Below are 16,588 nucleotides of genomic sequence, written 5' to 3' on the forward strand. Positions count from 1 at the left end.
TCAAACAAACAGTAGGCCGAATCTGTTATGGCCTTCAGCACAGTGATGCTCACCTAAGCTGCAGCAGTTACTGGAATGAATCAAGGGTACAGTAGTATTTCTTTTCAGGTACAGCTGTGCCTCAAAATCCTGTCTCAGGATGCAAACCAGAGAAAGTCAAAGCACCTGAAAATCCCAAGGCAAAACTTGGCATTTTCAGTTGCTGAGAGCTTCTCAAGGTCCCACCTTGCAAGCCACGTGCCTCGGGAGCTGTCTCCTCCTGTAGTCCAGTTGTTTGGCTTCTCTTTCTGACCTCTTTCCAGCTCCCTCTTAGCAAATGAGGGGAAATTCCCTACTCTTCCTGCCCCTACCTTCACTTTGCCCAATGATTTGTACTTCACAGCAGCATGGGTGTGTGACAAAGGATATCCTTTCTCAGCTTCATAAAGAGCAAAGAAAATATATATTTATATATATATATTATATATATATATGTATATATATATATAAAATTAAGTTTAAATATTTGCAGAGAGATCACAACTACCTCAACCTTGCTAAAAGAAGCCTATACAGTAGAGAGGGGGGAGTGAATAGTGACAAAATTCAGAGCAAAGACAGACACTCAGAATTGGCAACCCATCAATACAGTAACAGAACCAAGTGTCCGTGGCAGCTTCTCAGCTGTTGGCTTGGAGCCCAGCCCAGCGCGCGGCCAAAGCAGTGGCCAGACTCCTCGGTGAGCCCACTCACGTGCATGGCGGGCCCCAGTTGCCGGGTTTGATTTGGGAGGGAGCCTGAGGGGAAAGGTGCAGTGATGAGAGGGGACCGTGGCAGCGCAGTGAATGCATCTGTCCTCTGCCCACCGACTTCCTGGTGGCTTCGCCCCGTCCCTGCCGTGTCCATCACTCCTCCTGCATGCGGTGCCACAGGACGCTGGGCAGCTGCGTTGCTGTCTTCCCAACTGTCCAGCTCTTCCTCTTATGTCTCCTGACCCTACCTTGTATGTCCTGCAACCCTCTCAGTGGCCCCTGTTGTTGCCCCTTTGCTCCTCTGGTTCTCGCCTCACCGAGAGAGGCCTTTCGTGGCGCCGCTACTGGTTCTCCTCAGCTGCTGGGTCACGGCAGGTGCATTCGTCTTGGTCACAGTCAGCAGCAAACGGGATCACCTAGAGGCATCAAAAGRTAAAAGTAAGTCTGGACCAAGCTTCTGCCTTGAAATTCCTGGCCCACCAAGACCCCTTACCTCAAAAACTCCTCTCCATCCCTGCATGGACAGACTGACACCCTCGGCAAGGTTGATGGTGTAGAGACCAGCATGCTCYACTCTCACTGAGAAACAGACTTTGAGCCAGGATGCCCCTGGTGCCAACTGTGACACAAAGCTGAGTTTTGCTCTTTGGGTTTTTCCTTTCTGGTAACTTGTGTTGCAAATTTTTTCAGTCAAGGGCCAACCTGAGGGCTTATGCCCCAAATATCAAAACTTTGGGAGAAATTTCCCATGGTGGTTATGGGCTTCTGGACTGGAACTAGCAGTGGTAAGATACCTCTAGATTTCAGGTCTAGCTTCATCCTTTTTAGATGGCCACCCTTTGCCCATATCAGAGTCCATGGCCCCATCCTTCAAGCTAGGCTCGACTCTTCCTGGCTCAGCTATAACACCGCTCATTGCTTTCTCTACCTCAATTGTACATGCCACGCAATCTTATGTCACCTGTGCTTTAACTGGTGGCAGCAGAACTCGGTGAGAAAGTACCAGCAAAGCATCTGGCTCATGGTTGACTGCCTAGCAGTGGGCCATAGGAGCTGAKGAAACAATTTCTAGTTGAGGCTTTTATGCAAACCAGGATAAAGCCAAGAGGTTTTCTTACTGTAGAAGCACATTATATTTTTCACAGCCTGAACCAGTGAGAGGCTGGAGCAGGTTGTTTTGTGTCTGAAACCCATATTCCTAGATCTGCTTTARCAGCAAAAGTGATGGAGGATGGCATGGCTGGAGAGCTAGGACCTGAGGGGGATGTGAGCTGAGGCAGGGTCTCCTGAGAGCTTTGGGACATGAATTCCTCCACCTTCCATTACAATCCTGTCCTTTATTCTGGCTGGAGATCAAGATGTCTCAGACCTCCTGAGAGCCATGCCATGCTCCAAGATGTCATGATATCACTGGGGAGAGTTCACTCATCACTTGGGTGTAAAGCCTTTTCCCTCCTGTCTGAACTGGATCATCCCAGGATTTTATTTTTCCTTTCTGTGTGTGTTTGTGTGCGATGAAAGGAAAAATGATTCAAGCTCCATAACAAAGACACGAAGATCCAAATTCACATATTTTTGCAGTGAGAAATTATCTCATGCCCTATGGTTTGTTTTGCTCTTTGATACATTTAGGAAGGATGGGCTGTGTGTGCTGAATGGCAAGTTAGGTGGGAAGGCAGGGTGCAAYGGGGGATGAAGAAGGGTCTGCGCATCTCTAACTCAAAGTTGCTACCTCTACATTATTCCTCCCTCTTTTCCCCTTGGGAGACTTGGAAAGGAAAAACAGTTCAGACTGGGCTTGTGGATACCAACAAAAAATTTAAGTCCACTGAGATTGTGCAGTTATTCAACAAGGTGCCTTCTGACTCATYACAACTAGCACTAAATCCTACAGAAGTAATTTTCTAAGGACTTGCATTTTAAATRAGAAGGAATCCCATGAGCCTGAGTGGGTGCCTGGTTGAGCTTTGAGTTCTATTGGCCCAGGTCTAAACCCTGCTGTAATCAATATAACAATGTCTATCAGCTTCAGCTGGCTTTGGTTTAAAATCATGGATCTGTGCTCTRCTCATGGGAGAATTGTCTTGTAGGCCTGGTTCCACGGTCAGCAAAGCCAAAGAGACTAGTGAATTGTGAATGCTTAATCCTAAATCTTGGCCTGTGCCACAGAAGGTGCTCACTTACCTTCCTGGAGGACAGTGTGGAGGAGCAGCAGTCACCCCCATCATACTGGCAGTATGCCCGATTGTTGATGGTGTCACACCAGCCATCTGCTTGGAAAGGCTATAAGCAGAGAAATGAGTTGCTGCTGAAAGGATTATTCAAAAGTGGAAGGTTCATYCCAATAGCAGAGATCCCAGATCCTCAGCAAGTCTCTTAGACAGCACTATAAAGGGCAGGGTCCAGTTACACAGCGCACAGCCACCTCTTCAAAGCCAAAGCAACACCAGAAAACTGATATCCCCGTTAGTGTGTATGGAGGACTTCATGCTAAGAGGACAAGAGCTGTAGCTCAAGGATCAGCTTTCTCTACCCAAGGGAACTGCATCAGGAAGTGAGACATCAAATCCATGTCTTTAGAAAGGGCCTCACGCTGAATGCCAGAAGTTCAAGTCTCCATCCCACTCAGTGCTTCTCCCTGGAGTCCAGAGCCACTCAACTGGGAGTGWGTTCACCACCTTCTCTGCACAGCACCGCTTGCTGCTACTTCATTACACCACTCAAGTGCAGCTCCACTGTAATCCACGTTTCTGTGCTAGTGTAGCCAGGACTGGGCTTTGTAAGAAGCTGACCCAACTCTTCCCTGCAACACTCTTTCTTCTTAAGAGCTTGACTCTGAAATTGAGCTTTGTGACGCAACTTGGGCAGCTAAGTATAGAGACTGATATGAGGATTGACGAAGGAGCCTGCTAGAGGATCAATATCAGAGCCGTCGGACTCCTTTTTCTCCCTTGGATTACAAGAAAGGTTCATAAGGTCAAGCATTTCTCAAAAATTCTTGTGTCTAAGCTGAGTCAAACATTGACAAGTGCTGGTTGCAAGGACTAAGCTTTTTCCAGAATGCTCTTGATCTGGCCCAGGCCCTAACCATGCAGGAAGAGGGACATATCCACAAATTCCTCTAGACTCGCCTCTGGAGGATCTAGCCCTTGCTGCAACACTCAACTCTGCTAAACCTTGCCAGATTGGTCTACAAGACTGCTTTTTCTAGGCCAGCTGAGGAGGGCCACTAGAGAAATAATCTTTATTAAGCGCTAGCTCCCTGCAGGCAAAATCCAACTCCGGATTGAATAGAGGACAGTTGCCTACTGATAACCAGAGATACTGGCAACTTGGTCACTTTCCATCTTTGCTGATGGCCACTCCCCTCTTCATTTCTCCTCTTCATGGCCCAGATCCCACCCTCTATAAAGATGGTGTAATGAAGTTCTGTGGTTGCATGCCCTTCCTAGAGCTAAGCAGGAAACAATTCAGTGAGACAAATGCCTGTGGTCATTCCCTAGGACTTGCAAAAGCATTTGTTGCTGTTAACGCTCGTGTTCTGGGAACATCTGCAAGTCAGAGCAGACATCTCCAAAGTACGCAGGTAGTCCAGGAGCACAAATTCCCACCAAAGTCAACAGCACTTCTGCTCCTAAATTGCATGGCCACTTCAGAAAAATCCACTTGCTCCATAATGGAGGATTTTGCATTATCAGAATAATGCTAATGTTGTGTATGCTTTGTGACTGTAAATGGTGCATCTTCTTTGTACGGCACAGCCCAGTGCCCTTTGCTGCTCTGCTGTGAATCACTGTTGGATCTACCTGAAYCAGTAGGAATTTGCAGAGCTCAGCTTGCTTTGGTGCAGCTCAAATAAATGGCCCATCATTAACAAGCTTTCTTTGATTATTTCAGCTCTAACATGGAAACAGAAAGCTATTCCAATAGAATAGGTTTCTGACCAGAAATGTTAGATGGCACAAACAGCCATTCAGAAATCCGTTTTATTGTTGTTTAGTTACATGAGTCATCTGGTCAGAGAAGAGAAACAACTAGGGTTGAGAAGCAGCCAACTAGAGCTGAGAAATAACGCTGTGTGACTGGTGTAACTAAAGAACTTGCATGTGAAACATATGCAATGAACTGTCAGGAACAATCTGCAACTCAGGTTTATTTATCATAGATATACATCAGCACTGCCAAGTAACGAATAAACGTGCTAACACAAYGGAAAGGCCATTCATTAACTGAGTGATTAGTAATGAAATGCTTCTCTAGCTCTAGGCTCCGTGCTGTTAGCTGCTGACGCAGAAACAGTGGCCGTACTCCAGAAGGACTGCTGTCACCAGCAACGGTCCTGGAGGAAAGCTGGCCATCCCTTTGCCCATGAAAGTGGCTGTTCCATTTTGCTGGATCTGGTGGCCTGAAATGACAACTGGGCTTCTCAAAATGTACCAGAACTCTGCCTTTGAAAGTCCCTTACCAGTAGCACCACTAAGCCAACRAACTTCAGACTGAGAAAGGTCACCATACCATGACAGGCCTGTATCCACYACACTGAAGCCAACATGCAAGAATGGGTGATATTGCCACAAGGAAATTATGGCCAAACCAGGTTACTGATGTAGCCTTTTGTCATCATGACTCACATGGACCAGAAACAGGCCTACTGCAAATTAACATCACCGTTGTTTCATAGAATCATAGAATGGTAAGGTTGGAAGGGACCTCTGGAGGTCATCTAGTCCAACCCTCAGCATAGCCCATACAGGGATGGAACCCGTGACCTTGGCATTAGCAGCAGCAYGCTCTAACCAGCTGAGCTAAACCTGTTTCACCAAGGGCAGGAAATAAGAACACGGATTATGGCAAACCAATGAGTCTGGCAATGGTAGCAATATTACAGTCACAGCTACAGTCTCTGGGCCAAATCCAAGCATCAAAGGAGAGATTGCATTTGCCTCTCCTTTCTTACACAAGAAGAAGAAATGATGAGCCTTTCTACAGCAGAGAAACTGAGGCATAGCACGGCTACTTTACACACTCAAACATCCAGAAAGAAGCAGTGGCAGAGGAAGTGAGTTGACACGAATCATTGCCCTCACCATGACACCTACTTCCTAGGGCTCAGTGGCAGTACAGCTAGACACTCAAGTCTTGGCCAGATGTAGGCAATGTCTAGATACCTCAGTTCACACTGCACAACTGCTCACAGAAGCTTTATGCCCCCAGGAACTGCAGCACCTGAGCTCCCGAGGGATGTGGGATGACAGGTCAGTTTCTGGAAGACACACAAAGGCTCGAAGCAAAAAGTCCTTTACAAAGCTTATTCTGGTGCCACGTGTGCAAATCAGGACAACCCAGAGAAAAGTACTGTCTGCATAGGGTCTCTCACCTYGCAGAAGCTGTTAGCTCTTGCAAGCCCTCAGCAAAGCAGAGGAAGATCAGTGCCATTTCTCACGTGGGGAAACTGAGGAAGAGGAGCTTAGTGACTTGCCAGAGGCTGCCTTCTGAGCTACTGCTGAAGGGAGCTGGAAGGGCTGAGCCAAGCCCCAGCACTGGGGCCCTTTAGGGTCACTTTTTTCTATTTGAAGACTAGAGGATGTCAGGGTGTAATTCCCCACACTGGAATATCATCAAGATGACAGAGTTAACACTCCTCTCGCAGTGAAAACTGCCAACAGGTCCTAAATGACCGTGAGTGAGGAAGGCCTTCATTTGAGCTGCGAAGCAGCTCTGCATGCCGTCGCGGCTGGCAAGGGTCCCCGCGGAGCCAGGCCGGAGCTGGCAGGTACAGGGGGTTGATGGCAGGGGACTGGCCGGGGGCTCACCCGGCCGCTGGCGGGGAAAGCGCTCTGGGTGTGATTTGCTTTTGCAGCATTCCATACGGTGGAGTTTTTCCTTGAGCTTTGCTCCATATGTCATGACTCACTGGCAAAACAAAACCCACTTCTTCTGTAGTTTCCATATAATTATTGCGGAGGATTGCCTGTCCCGGCTGCACAGGTCTGAAATGATTTCCAGATCGTGTCTTGTGCGCAAGGTGGGGGGAGGACAGAGACAGGGACAGGACTGAGAACAAGTGGCTCTCGCTTTCTCGCTACACCTACTAGGGTTAATTGCCCCCTCCCCTCAACCCGCCAGAGCCCGTACCCCACCCTAAACAAATACAGGCTCCTATGGTAACACTTGTTGGGGAAACTTAACAACTCATGCTCCAAATTACATTGGAAAAACATATGAGGGAAAAACAGAAAATGACTAATTGGTCTCGAGGCTCAGGAGAGCCAGATGCATGGTTTGGGGACCGATGGCTCTGCTCTGCACAGCCACCCAGGCTCCCCACAGCTGTCTCAACCACCTCTCCTGAGCTGAGGCTCTACATCTAGATCGAGGGGGCAGGTCCTGTCTCCAGTCCTGTTCCCTCTGGTCTTACTACTGCCATCAGGTCTCAGGGCATGAGGCAGCCCTGGCCTCAGCATGGTACAGGTCAGACTGGCGCTGCTCAAGGCCCACGACCATGCTTACCCACTGCAGGCCTGAGCTGAGATCTTTTTTCACATCCTGTTCTCAGTCTGCTGCTGTCATTGTAACAGCAGCTCATCTCCAAAACAGCCATACCAAGCTATCCAGACCCTCTCATACACGATCCACAGGGTTCTGGGCTAATCTAGAGAGCGCAGCAGGCCAGCCAGGGCAGKGAGAGACCCACGGCATTTGTGTATCACTCAGGGTGACGTCTCTTCCTCTCCCTTCCTGTCTCCACTGGAATCAAACACTTCAGGAGCATCCTGGGTCAGGATAACCCCCTGTGAAAGAGCCCAAGCATGAAAAAGTGAAGGGGCTTGGGAGCACAGCRGGGCTAGGAAGGAAGGACAGCCAAGCTGTAGCTAGCACTGCAAGCTCTTCTGCTTCTCCGTAACCCAGTGATGTGGCTCTTGCACTGCCACAACAGCTGGTACTTTTTATCCTATGAGAGGGCTGCAAATCTGCTTCTTGATGAGGTAGGAGAATTTCATTACTTACATGGGCTTGAAACAACTCAAGGCTAGCAGAGTTGGGTTAGCAAGGAGCTGCACCTCTCAGTAGTTTTCCAAGGAAGATAAAGTGAATCCTATTGGTTTGGTTTCTCAAGGACCTCCAGTTGCTTTCAGGCTTTATAAACAGAAAGAGAAAACTAAGATGCTGGTGGATCGACCTTCATTTATGAGGGCACAGGTGTGGGCTTTGATGTTCATTTGGTCATACTTGTATCCGTCTCACTTTGGTTTTGCAAGAGGCAAGGCAGAGGAGGACACCAGCTGCATGAACAGCTATTTCCAGTGCAGTGCAAAAGATGCACACARCCTTTTTTCAGACTACGTTTGAGTCATGTGACTCTAAATTAGGATGCACAGAAAGCAATGCCAGTGGTGGGAGAAGGGAAGTTTGCTCATGTCAGTGACTCAAAGAAACATTTGACAAAATTTTAAGATGCTGTCAGGAAAAAAAAAATGTAGATCTGGAAAAAATGTGGAAAGGCAAATGCAGCCAGGTGAAGGCAAGTGCATGTAATCCAGGAAAATGACCAGCTGAGTTTCAATCGCCAGCCTTGGGAAAAAAAAGGATTGATTCAAATAGCTTGTATAAAATGGGAAAAAGTGACTAAGGTAATTGCTGTAACTGCTTCACACTGAATTAGCGATATGGAGCTTCTCAGCTAGGGTGCATGACACCTCTGGACTGCTGGAGCCAGCCAGTGAGCCGGACTGCGTCAGCTAATTTCCCCGCTCTTGCCATTCGTCTTCCTTGTTTATTCAGACAGCAGCTTCACTAGGGCATGTGTTAGCCTGTGGAGGTACAGCATCTGGCACCGTGGGGCCTGACATTTGCGCCACCATAATTAAAAATAGTAACTCTGAATAAAATGCTTGGCAATTTAAATAGGCTAAAAAAAAACCCCACACTCTCAAAACTGGGAATAGGTATGGATGAAAAAATGGGGGGGGGGAGAGGGAAAAATATTGCAGGATAAAGTGGAATCTGAGAAAAGATCATTCAAGTCCCGGGGCTGCATTGCAGCCTGCTAGGCTCCGCACACGGGTGCATACTGCCTGTTTAGACTGTGCAATTTCCTGGGCAGAAGCATTTCAGAGTGTTTCGCTGCGTCGTTTCACTCACGGCTCCCAGGAGATGCTGTGCAGGGAGCAATATTTTGTACACAACTTTTTCCACTGTCTCTGCAGATCCCTCAAAGCCAGGGCTGAGCTTGCTGGCTCTCTCCTTGTGCACTGGCCCCTTCCCAAGCCTTTTACATAGTCCAGCAACGTGGGGGATCATCCCAGGTCCCAGGGTTGSTTCTTGAATTCTCTTTCTCCTAGTGTCACTGGTGAGGTGGGCAGCATCCCAATACATTTTTCAAACCACCCTATACATAGGCTGATTCACTATGAAAGAACTTAAAAGGGTGTGACAGAGCAGGGGAAAGGAGGTAAGCAAGACAGCCAGAGAAGATGGATTTTGGGAAGGCAGTTGAGTATGAAGAATAGATCACAAGTGATATAAGTATCGCACATATTTTGATGCTGTGTCACAGTCACTTGATGAACATTATTTCTTAGGAATGCAGGTTTTGCACTAGTTGAACAGATCTGAAGGCCCAGTAGCTTGCTTTTGGCAATGACCCATTCCAGATGCTTTGGAGGAAGGTGAAGAAAAACCCCCAATATGCACCTGGCCAATTATGTAACTTTACCCCAGCAAGAGGGGAGAATTCCTTCCTCGCTCCAGCTGAAAGTCTGCTTCTGTGCTCCCGAGTGGGATGGAAAGTGCTTGCGATTTCAATTTGTCTATTGCTAGAGAAAGCCCAGATCCCAGTTTCAGGGGATCAAGTCCAGACTTATTAGGCAACACGTCTTCCCAAGCGTTCAGGAGGCTGCGCGTGTCCTGGGCTTTGCGATGGTATTCCCTTCAATGCTTATCCCATCCAAGGAGAGCACGTAGTTTTGCTTTATGTTGTTTCTAAGTCAGCAAGAATTTTGTTGCCCCTGCATCTTTCCCTTTGGGCATCAGTATTTTGGGCTTTGATGTTTGAGATCTCAGATGTGGCTGGTCAAACCCTTTGCATACTCAAATGACCCTGTGAGACCCTGCAGCTGATCACACGCAGTTTTTTTTTGTCCTCATCAGCTGTAACTTTCAAAGCAACCACAGAGGAACGGGGGGAAACATCAGTTCAGCACTGGAGATGGGCAGGTACCAGCCCAGAAAGGCTGCTGTTGCTACATGATCACATCCACACCTGTTGCAGAAGCTTCGCCGCTATTCTTTCTGCTCTTCTCTAAGTGATTAGTGGCTCTCAAAACTTTGGCTGAAAGATCAGTTGAAGAACATGGAAGGGCCCSAACATAGAGATGGTGCAGCAAGGAGAAAGGCACGTGGCTGGGCGATAAAGCTCTGCTGGGGAGAGGCATCCCTTTCCTGAGTGCTGCRGCCTTCCTGGCCCCACTGCATTTGCAGGGCCTTCAACAGAAGCAGGGTAGCAGTAAACTCTTGCTGATCCTTTCAATATGTGGCTGGACAGAGGGGACCAACAGAGCAGCAACAGCTGCAGGTTCATAGCCAGAAACCCTTTGAGATAGTTCAACACTAATTAACCCCKCATCCTGCCCATCCACACCAACTCTTCTCCTCATCCACATCCAGCAAGCCTCAAAAGAGAGCAGTGCGTGCTCAGCACCAGGAACAAGAAACTAGCAACAGCCAGAGCCTGGCTGGCAGGTAACACAGCTGGAAACTGCAGACCATTGATGCCATTTGAGAGGTCAGCCCAAATCAAGGCCCACTCCCAAGTCACTCTGACAGCCTTTGCACCCCGTACCRCAATAGTGCAGGGGACTAGGAGACCAGAGGACTTGAGGACGTATACCTGAAGCAGCTTCCAGTGCTAGGTACAGCCACAGGTCTAAAGGATCTGAGGCTGGCAGGAGAAGCAGCATCCCAGGCGCAAAGCGTGTATGTGCTGTCGTTGCATGTTGTGGGGTGGAGCAGGCTTGGGGGGCAGGCTTCTGCAGAGGGACAACGATAAAAGGAAGCATGAAGAGGCTGTGATACCCCTTTGCCAGTAGTAGGAAAAAAGGACAGCTTGTCCTGACTGYATGCCCTTCCTTTCCACCCCATATCATTCACTAGCCAGAATATTTCAAAAAGTGTAAGTTATTCTAGCATGTTCCTGGCAGGACATGAAAACTACCCAAGTCCTTGTTGAAGGTCTGATTCAGTTAAAACCCCAGTGCATCCACTGCCCCAACATCCTGGCTTGGTATGTGAAAATTCCCCCTCCATCTTTCTGTTCCTATCTCTTCAACATCTTTCCAAACCACTGCTTCCCTTTAGAAAACTGAGCTTGTTTCAATCCCTTCAGCTGCAGACATTGCAGGAGCTAGTTAAAGTGATGCTACAGCACAGTGTCCCTAGGACACTTTCCTTATACATACACACGCACACACACGCACACACATGCACACATACACACTGGTGAGGCAGAGAGCCCGGCAATTCTTGGCTCCTCCTGCTTGCCCAGGGAAGTTGACTGGGAATGCAGACTGTGGGAGGAAACGACAATGTTCATTGTTTGGATTAAATATTTTTCTTGGCCCTCTCTCTGTTGCAGTGTGTCTATTATTTTATTATTTCCACCACCACCCCCAACACCCCAGCACATTCACTTTCCCTCTCTCCTTCCTGAGGCTCTCTGGCATGCAAAGAGGAAATCAGCTCTGAAAAACACAGAGAGGGGCAGAGAGGGAACAGTGCTGGCTTCTGGTCAAAAAGTGCTTTGGGATGCCTCAGTGCCCTGAGCTACCCTGAGCAGTAASCTAACTACCTGGCCCACTGCACTGAGGGAGGCCAGGTGAGCACAGCTTGAGGGAAGAGAGCTTTAGAAATTTGGCACCTGGGACCGAGTAGCCTAAAGAGGAGGAAACAAATAAATTCCTACAGGCCCAGGACTTCATATATTATTTCTGTGTCTTCCAGCTTCTGTGCCCCCCCCAAGCYGTTCCTGTGTGGTCTGTTAAACTATAGTGGATGACCAGTGGAGGCACATGCTGCTGGAATGGCTTGCTTGGAGAAATCATGGACTTGCACCATCACCTCAGACATGGCCAGAAAGCAAAATGGAGAAATGCTGGTTGTTTCTGAGTTTGCTGGTGTCCCTGGGCTACTCACTTATCAGCTCAGTATGCAGAGTTCCTTCATCATGTTTTYTCAGTTCTTCAGGAATGTCTGCTCCATCTCCAGCATCCTTCTCCCCATTCATCACTAAGGGAAAAAAAGACTTCTTGTTTGAGAAAGAATAATCCATGTTCACATATCAGCCCCAGCTTTCAGTGGCGTTGATACAAATGAAGCCAAATTGTGCTTTTAACGCAGGYCAAGATGGACTTGATCACTTGGTCTCAGAAACCAAAGCTGTGCAGGAGAGACAACAGCAAACACACCTTCCAGGGACCTTCAGTCATGTACCATCAGAAATGGCTGCTGCCGACCAAGTCTACCAGGGCCAATCACAGCGACAGGAGAAGGTGTGCGGCCTGCACCCACTAAGCAACAATTAGTCTCTTTTGAAGGAAGAGGAAACAAGATGGAAGGAGGCATCCTGCGGTCTGGTTTTAGTCCGTGTGCCACCACTTGGACTCTGCTGCCCAAGGTAAATAAGACTCAGTTCCCAGCAGTGGTACTAATTGCAGTGTTGGTTGTCTGGAGGAGCTGCAGCTTCAGGTGGCCTTCAGGACAAAGAGGTTCCCCTGGACATGGGTTACCTACACACACATGGGTCCCAGTTGAATTAGTCTGGATTGAGTTTGGACAGGAATGGAGTCTGAAGTCAGATGAGARCAGAGTGGTTCAATCACTGCTTGGTCTGCTGTTCAAATGCTGCTGTAGATGACCATTCTGGGAGAGCAGGTTCTTGCCTTCATGGTGTTTGAAAACRGTCCTATGTCCTAGGCCAGGATTTGTTCTGGACACCACTCTGCTATAGAAGTTAGTTTGTAGTACCTCAAACTACTGAATGARGATGCACCACTTCCGCCCTGACAGTTTCTCTGTCTCGCTCCTCAGAGACACTGTCTTTCAGCAAACAGCAATCCAAAAAGGGCATTGCCACAGCCTACAGGAACAAGACTGAAGAAAGAGACGGAAAGATGGTGTAGATGAACACCATCTGAAAGCAGGTCTTTGCCTCTGTGGTGACTATAAAATCTTCTGTGTCTATGATCTGCTCATGGCAGGGTCCTTAGCCTAATCCTTTCTACATGCTGATCTCAGTACTGACAAGAGACAAGGGGAGGGGAAAAAAAAGAAGCAGGAAAGAAAGGCAAAGGAGAGCACAAGAAGACACTGTAGGTAGATAGTACTCTTRGCATGCACAGTATTACTGGGAGGTGGGTCCCCAGCATTCTCAGTTCCCAGGGCTGGTGCTGTGTATGTGTGAGAGAAGCCAGAACTTCCTATGCCACTAGCACCAGCCTGCAATAGTACCCTCAGCAGCTTGCCTCTTGCCATGGATTAGATCTCCTGACAAGACACTTATGCAAAGTATGTTGCAGGATAGAATGGGTTATGGAAAACAAGCCCTGAAAACCACAAAGGGCCTCCCGACCCACTTGTATCTGGTTTCTGCCAAGTTCTTGTACAGATCTTGAACAGAAAGAAAAAAAGGTACAAGGGATGAAGGAGCTGAAGAGGAATATTCATGTTGGAAGAACCGTTGGCTGGACTAAGGTTGAGAATATTTATCTGCTATCAAAAGAGACTCATTGATTTTTATTTCAGAGGGTATTTTCGGTGCCCTTTCACTCCCTCTGATTGTGTTACAGGGTGCAAGACCTGTGATTAGTTGAGAGAGAGGGGAAAGCAGGACACAGGCAAGGATGGAGGTATAGCAACTGAGCTGCAGAGGGCAGAAAAGTAGTAACAGGTTGGGAGACCTGAGCGAGATGGACACAGCCATGGCTTGCAGGGGCTGACTGCTGCTTCTGGTCCCTCTTCCTCACAGTTCAAGAAACAAGCAAACTATTTCACTTCTCTGTGCCACTGTTACCCACAGCCAAATTCCCTTGTTCCTGTCCTTCCTGGAAAAGCAACCAAACCCCACCTGCCTCTTTAGGTCTCCACCACCACTGGCTGTTGAAGTCCTATTTGCACTAACCAGCCTACCCCACTCATGACAAGGGCAGCATGAAAACATACCCAGCAGGTATTYACAGAGCTTCCCATCTTGTTTTCTGCCTCCCCTTCATGAAAGGCTTCGCCCTTGCAGATCAAGTTTAACAGTATTGCTCCATGAGGGGGGAAGGGATTAGGAAGGGAATCTGGTTGGAGCCAGTCCTCCACACATTCCAAGGAGGTAGATGCTGCTGCAGGACCTGGTAGCACCCAGGCACCCTGACTCTGCAATTAGGAAAGGAACAACCTATGCCCCCACTACATGCACATTGTTTTAGGTATCCTTTGCTTCCCAGGGGGAAGCTCAGGGACGGGGAAGAGAACATGCCCTGAGACAAGTAGCTGCCTGTGAAAGTAGATCTACCTTTGACAGGCCTGTATACCTTCAAGATGGTAACAAACATCTAACCACGCTGTTGGACTGCTGTCCTCTCTGCACAAATTTCCACATCCCACAGTGTTATCAGTACAAKCTTGCAGCTAGATAACAGCTTAGATGGGCCAGGATAAGAACAAAAGTARTGACAACTAGGTCAGAGCAACGGTCCATCTAGCCCAGAACTCCAATATCGGCTGTAGAGGTGGTACACAACAAGTGAGACTGACCAGCATTTGCAGTCAGTGTTCCTTGTACTCCCCTATCATCTACAGTTACTGCATTCGGCATGGTGGGAGGTATATCCTTATCTTTTCCTTTTAGTATCTGTTCCACTAATGCCCACTGATTTGTTTAATCTCTCTTTGGACTTACAGCTACTCTGCACCTCTGCAGCCTCCTATGGCAGCCAATTTCAGACTTCAGTGTTTACTGTGTACAAACTACTTTTACCTGTTTTAAACAAATCCCAGTCACAGTGAGTACTCCTTAGTTCTGCATTCATCTTATCCAGTACATTCATGTTTTTGTAAACCACAAGCAGTCTTCTGCTTGCCAAACGGAAGAGTCTCAGCCCTTTTAGGTTCTCCTTATAAGGCAGTTGCAGTGTCCCCTTAATCATTTTAATAGCTTTTCTCTAACTCTGCTATGTCCTCTTAAGATGTGGAGACCAACAGTGCCTGCGCTATCCAAGATGTGAATTTACCAAAGTCTAGGGCAACAACACACTGAGCCATGTTTGGTCACTTGAATCTTATGGATTTGTAGGCTTTCACTTTGGTGGGACCCCTGAAGGAACTGCAATTGCATGGTCTGCTTCTTGCCTGCTTACAAGAACAGCAGTAACATCCAGTGGGATCCTCTTCACGTTTTCAAAGTCAGGTGGAAGAGGAAGAGTGCAGACTGAATAAAGGTGTCACAAAATGCTGTGATGGAGACAGGAGATTAGAGGTGAAATAGTGATGACATGGACACCATAAGAGGGTGTCTTTAAATTCTGGCCATGCTGAGATTCCTGGTTGCTCTAGAGAGTCTCCTTGGAGAAACTGGGGTGTTTGTAGTCCTCATCGTCTTCAGCCCATGGAGAATCGAAGAGGATTTCTCAGTGTGAACCATCCCACCAGAGTCACACTTCTGCCTGGTTTTGTGGGCTGAGCTTTGCCATGATACAAAACTACAGCCCCTTGGGTCTGGGAGGAGGGACAATAAAGTAGGCAAGGCTGGCTAGACAACTACCCATCCTGAGGGCTTCTCCTGGTTAAGATGTTGCAGGTGATGTAGTAACAAGCACTTCCTACTATCATCGCTCTTTTAGCTAGAGCACAGCGCAGGAAGGGCTTTGCAGGTTTTTGAGGCATGGACAGTGATTGCATTTACCACACTCTGCATCTTACTCTTCTGTTCTCATATTATAGATGCCTACTCACATCTGCGCATACTGCCCCTATCTTACAGTTACCTCCGCCTGCAGTCAGCCACAAAGAGACTGAATTTTTGCCCCAATCTGCTGCAAGACATCACTGATCATCACCTTTAGATTTAATCTTTCACAGAGATGGAGTCACAAAGCAGACAGGTTGAGCTGATGCTGTCACCTTGGCAGAGGCCTCCACACCCAATTTTCTATCCCAGCTGCAATTTAACAAAATTCAACTTTTGGCCTGTGCTGCAGCCTTACTGATGCTGATGAGCAGAGGCAGCTCCTTACAGCTGGTCCCAGGCCCCAATCTTTTGAGTAGGAAAGCGAGCTAGCCTCCTATCACAACACCTTGGCAACACTAAAGCACAGTGGGACTCTAATTTTAGATGAGACTTCCCACCGCTACTATTGTAGATGCTTTCAAAGGGGTTAATTATAGCTGACAAATACTGGACATAGGCCACAGACATGCCAAGAGAGGGTTTTGTGCATGTTAGTGGGAAGGGCTGTAGATGGTCCTTGACCAACTCTTGAACAACTTTTAACCACAGACGTGCTTCAATCCCCTTTTTATCATTTCCATAGTAATTATCTAGGAAAACCACAAAACAGAAAGTGGATTTGTATTTTACAGTTATGATAACATGACCAGAAGCATACATAAAGGCAGCTAGACCTTGTCTTCACGCAGGGAAGACCTGAGAAATTCCCACAAGTTCATGCTAGTGACATTTTTCTGTTATGTCCTCTCTTTACCCAGGGTGTGAGGCAGTGATCTCATGCCGGAGTATCTGGATGTTCCCTTAGCACACAGGCAGGGCTGCTCACAGGGAATGAAAACAAAGCCAAACTCAACCAGAGAAGGTAGTA

The 16,588-nt window shown here is 47.8% G+C and overlaps 1 protein-coding gene across 1 annotated transcript in view; it reads right to left on the reverse strand.

Moving 5' to 3' along the window:
• Positions 1-749: 749 nt before the first annotated feature.
• PAPPA2 (pappalysin 2) overlaps positions 750-16,588 on the reverse strand; it is a 122,865-nt gene continuing 107,026 nt past the window's right edge. Inside the window, exons 24-25 of the mRNA XM_085299691.1 lie at positions 2,916-3,014; positions 750-1,147 (exon numbers count right to left, since the gene is read on the reverse strand). Of these exons, the coding sequence (XP_085155817.1) occupies positions 1,073-1,147; positions 2,916-3,014 (174 nt within the window). The 3' untranslated portion in view covers positions 750-1,072. The remainder of the gene's footprint in view (positions 1,148-2,915; positions 3,015-16,588) is intronic.

Source organism: Rhea americana, unplaced genomic scaffold (genome assembly GCF_003343005.1).
Source record: "Rhea americana isolate MKP2758 unplaced genomic scaffold, rheAme1 scaffold_151, whole genome shotgun sequence".
Classification (NCBI taxonomy): Eukaryota; Metazoa; Chordata; class Aves; order Rheiformes; family Rheidae; genus Rhea; species Rhea americana.